This window comes from Sinocyclocheilus anshuiensis, unplaced genomic scaffold, assembly GCF_001515605.1.
Source record: "Sinocyclocheilus anshuiensis isolate Anshui unplaced genomic scaffold, SAMN03320099.WGS_v1.1 scaffold1082, whole genome shotgun sequence".
In the NCBI taxonomy this organism is placed as follows: domain Eukaryota; kingdom Metazoa; phylum Chordata; class Actinopteri; order Cypriniformes; family Cyprinidae; genus Sinocyclocheilus; species Sinocyclocheilus anshuiensis.
This window is the reverse complement of record NW_015542379.1, coordinates 3,223,482-3,227,841: the sequence shown is the minus strand read 5'-3', so window position 1 is coordinate 3,227,841 and position 4,360 is coordinate 3,223,482. Positions and strand designations below refer to the sequence as shown.

Sequence of the window (4,360 nt, the reverse complement as noted above, 5' to 3'; positions counted from 1 at the left end):
TAGCACTTCCACACATTTCGTTTTACATATAAAACTCATTATTAGTTAAACTGACATCATGGATCGATGTTTTTAAAACTCCTCAGATTAATAAGAATGAATATCAAAAATAGAATTAAACAAATAAAAAATAACAATAATTCCAATCTCACGCAGTGTTTGCGGTCACAAAGTAGCTGTGCGCAGAAATAACCGTAAATGCAAACGCTCAAATGCAGAATGGAGAACAAAATTAGAAGTTAGAATTCCCAAAGAAAGCTTTCTGTTGGATCTACTGAAATGTAAAATTGGTACACAAGACTGTAACGTGAAATTAAAATCGAAATGTAATCGAAAACTAAATGTCGACCCTTAAATATAATATATTAATAAAGTAAGATTAACATGCAAATATTACAATACATAATTTTTTTTATCGTACAAACATTTATATGTAATATTTAAATGTTACTTCGCATTTTATTTTTTCTATCTATCTACCTATCTATCTATCTATCTATCATCTATCTATCTATCTATCTATCTATCTAAGAACATATATAGGTTATATATATTATTATCTAAACAAAAGAATATTGAAGACTTTCTCGAACTTACCTCACTTGCCTCACTGTAGAAAGCATTCCATTCCGGAATTTCATGAGATTCCATCTTCACGGAGCTCAACATCCCCAAATAAAGTTAGAACTCGTGAGAAACGCGATATTGACAGGAGACTAAACTTATATTAAAATGCCCTTGAGTTTTTTTTAGAGGTTTTCTTAAAAAAGCAACGTCCCACGAGACGACACACTTTGTAGTTCCACGTAATTTTACAGCATGAACTGTAATAAAAAAAGTTTTAAAAAGTGAAGCTCTTCTGTTGTCTTCAGTCCCGTGGATCAATGAGTTGTTTTCTCATGATAAGTTAACTTCGTTCACTCAGTTATTTTTTTCTCTGTCAGGACCCGTAAACATTTTCAAGTAATCCTGAGAAGTCCAAAGTGGAGCTGTCGTGGAGACGGCGGCAGGTCTCTGTGGTGAGTAATGCAGGAAAGCCTCACCTCAGGCTTTAAACAGGCGCAGGTGAAGGACCGCCCAACAGGCCCCGGGACTCAGGAAGACATCCCTAAAGGTCTCCCCTGCCCCCTGCTGTTCTGTATATTGGCCGGCCGACGCGTCCATCTCAATTGTCATCCCAGACATCTTCAGGCCTAAAATGAAAAATGAAAATGAATGGAATTTAATTAAATGGAGAAGGGCCTCTGCTGTAACTTACAGAAGGAAGGGAGTCTTCTTTACACAGATAAATCAGGCTGCCTACTCAAAATTATTGTAAAAATGCAAAACCGCATAAAAGCCAGATTAAAATTATACCTGCTCTGTCCCACCTCAGCCCCTATATTATCAAGCTCCATAAAGTTGCATTTGTGTGTAAATGCGTTTGTGCCACCTATTCAGAAACGCTTCTGTGCCGCCTTTGCGGTGTATCTAAATTTGCCGTTATATAGGCTATATAGCCTAAATAGACGTCTGTTAGTCTAGAGATAGATAGATAGATAGATAGATAGATAACTAGCTAGCTAGCTAGATAGATAGATAGATAGACATATAGACAGATAGATAGATAGATAGACAGATAGATAGATAGATAGATAGATAGATAGATAGATAGATAGATAGATAGATAGATAACTAGCTAGCTAGCTAGATAGATAGATAGATAGACATATAGACAGATAGATAGATAGATAGACAGATAGATAGATAGATAGATAGATAGATAGATAGATAGATAGATAGATAGATAGATAACTAGCTAGATAGATAGATAGATAGATAGATAGATAGATATAGATAACTAGCTAGCTAGATAGATAGATAGATATGGTGTGTGAAGTTATTTGGCTTTATTCTCAAATAAGTTTTTTTCATGACCGATGACGTGTTTTGTCGTCATCATTCAATCATTTAATGCTTCTTCTGTCATCAGTGATGTGTTCAGGGTGGCATGAGCTCATCAGGGCTTAAACTCATCACGGCAGGGGTCCACATCAGTAATCTGAGGTGCCAGTTTTACAAGTTGTTAAATCCCCTCGGCTATCACTTTCACGTCGGTCACAGTGAGCGAAGGACGGTGATTAATTCTTGAGATATAAAAAGATGATCTCGTGCCGTCTTTTCTCAAACCTGAGGGCATGTGCGTTGAACAACTAAAAAGCAAAATAGCCTACAACATAATCGAAAAACACCGATTTGATTGCTAAACAGAATATGATTCGAATATGAAGCGACAAAACTGCCTTTCCGAATATTCAACACGATCTCATGGAGGTGCGTATAAATAGTACGCCAAATAAAAACAAAAACTCGTGGTACTGATACGCAAAAAATGACTTTGGCGTGTATATGCTACGCGATGGGTAGGTTTAGGGTTGTGGGGTAGATGCGTATCATATGTACGCGAAAACTGCGTATCATATACACGCCAACAAATTTCGTATCATATGCACGCGAAAACTGCGTATTATATGCACGCCAAACACATGCGTATCATATGCACGCCAAAGTCCATTTTTGCGTATCAATACCACGAGTTTTCGTTTTTATTTGGCGTAGGCGTATTATCTAGGGCTCGAATATTTAATGTTCGTTTTAATTTAATATTTCTCTTATTTTGTTTTGACTATTTTATAGTCTATTCATTTGAATTAGGCTATATTTTCTTCTTATTTTGTTTCAAAGAAACCGCTATTAGGCTATTTGCGAGTTTATAGTGGTCAAACGTTGCACATTTTTCAATCTTGGATTCTAATTTTGAAGGCCTTTCCCCTCACAAAATATCAACAAACCATTCGTGGCTTGAAATGACCCGTGAAGAAGCAGCAACAGCGATGCGCGACTGTAGTATGTGAATACACATCTGTTGTTAGGCGCAGACAGGAACATCACAATGTCAATGCATTTCCTAATGACTAATGAATGGAGATGTAATTGATCAATTGGCGGGGGGTCGACAGGATTAGGAGAGACCTGACCCCCAAGATGCAACTTTATGGGATGTTCCCACAACCCCTGTGGCACCAAATGTCTATCTAAAAGAGTTAGCCTATAACTAGAATTATTCACAGTATTCCTTAAATTCTTGATTAGCCAGTTGCTTTTCATTTTTTGATAGCCAGCATCAGATTAGAATGTTTGCGACTGGATTTTTTTTCACCGCATATGTTCCTACTTGGGGTGCACGATCAAAATGAAAATAGCCTACAAAAAGATGTCTTGCGAACTTGCAAACGTGTCTATCTAGTGTTCGGCACGCTTTTCTTCTCAGTAATCCCTGACATCTGACATCTGAACATCCTCCTGCTGTCCCAGCGCTTCTCATGCCAATACAGCGGCGCAGCGTTCCCTCTATAATCTATAATTGGATAACAATAGTCTTAATGGGTGGCGCTAATTGAGGAAGCAGAATATTAGAAACGTGTCTTAAGGCTTTTACAGGCCGTCAAACAGCAGTGAGTCATTAATGATTGTCCAAAACACAGAGAATTCACATTGAAGCCTTCAAATAACATGCAGAGCTCAGGCAGGCAGGAAGTGTGAAAATCTGCTAAAATAAATACAAGAACAATATCAATATGATAGCCTATGTATTCAGGCTATTGTAATATAATAATATCGTAATATTAGCCTAATATAATAGTAGGCTACATAATAGCTCTATAATATGCCTATATTGTAATATTAATAATTATTATTCTTTGATGTTTATTTATGCTGGCTATTTATTAATTTATTGTTGAAGTCAATGAATTACGTTCCACATCTGACCAATGACGACCAATAATTATGCTTAGAACATATAGCCTATCGATAATTCTATAGGAAAGTATATCTGTAGGTTTACACACAACGTTCTTTGTGGGCCCCCTGCTGTTCTGTATATTGGCCGGCCGACGCGTCCATCTCAATTGTCATCCCAGACATCTTCAGGCCTAAAATGAAAAATGAAAATGAATGGAATTTAATTAAATGGAGAAGGGCCTCTGCTGTAACTTACAGAAGGAAGGGAGTCTTCTTTACACAGATAAATCAGGCTGCCTACTCAAAATTATTGTAAAAATGCAAAACCGCATAAAAGCCAGATTAAAATTATACCTGCTCTGTCCCACCTCAGCCCCTATATTATCAAGCTCCATAAAGTTGCATTTGCTGTGTAAATGCGTTTGTGCCACCTATTCAGAAACGCTTCTGTGCCGCCTTTGCGGTGTATCTAAATTTGCCGTTATATAGGCTATATAGCCTAAATAGACGTCTGTTAGTCTAGAGATAGATAGATAGATAGACATATAGACAGATTGGTAGATAGATAGATAGATAA

At 37.0% G+C, this 4,360-nt stretch overlaps 1 protein-coding gene across 1 annotated transcript in view; it reads right to left on the bottom strand.

Annotated features, from left to right (window-relative positions):
- Positions 1-686, bottom strand: part of LOC107692498 (hepatocyte nuclear factor 3-gamma-like) — an 8,150-nt gene extending 7,464 nt beyond the window's left edge. Inside the window, exon 1 of the mRNA XM_016491582.1 lies at positions 598-686. Coding sequence (XP_016347068.1) covers positions 598-669 — 72 coding nt within the window. The 5' untranslated portion in view covers positions 670-686. The remainder of the gene's footprint in view (positions 1-597) is intronic.
- Between the last annotated feature and the right edge of the window lie 3,674 nt (positions 687-4,360).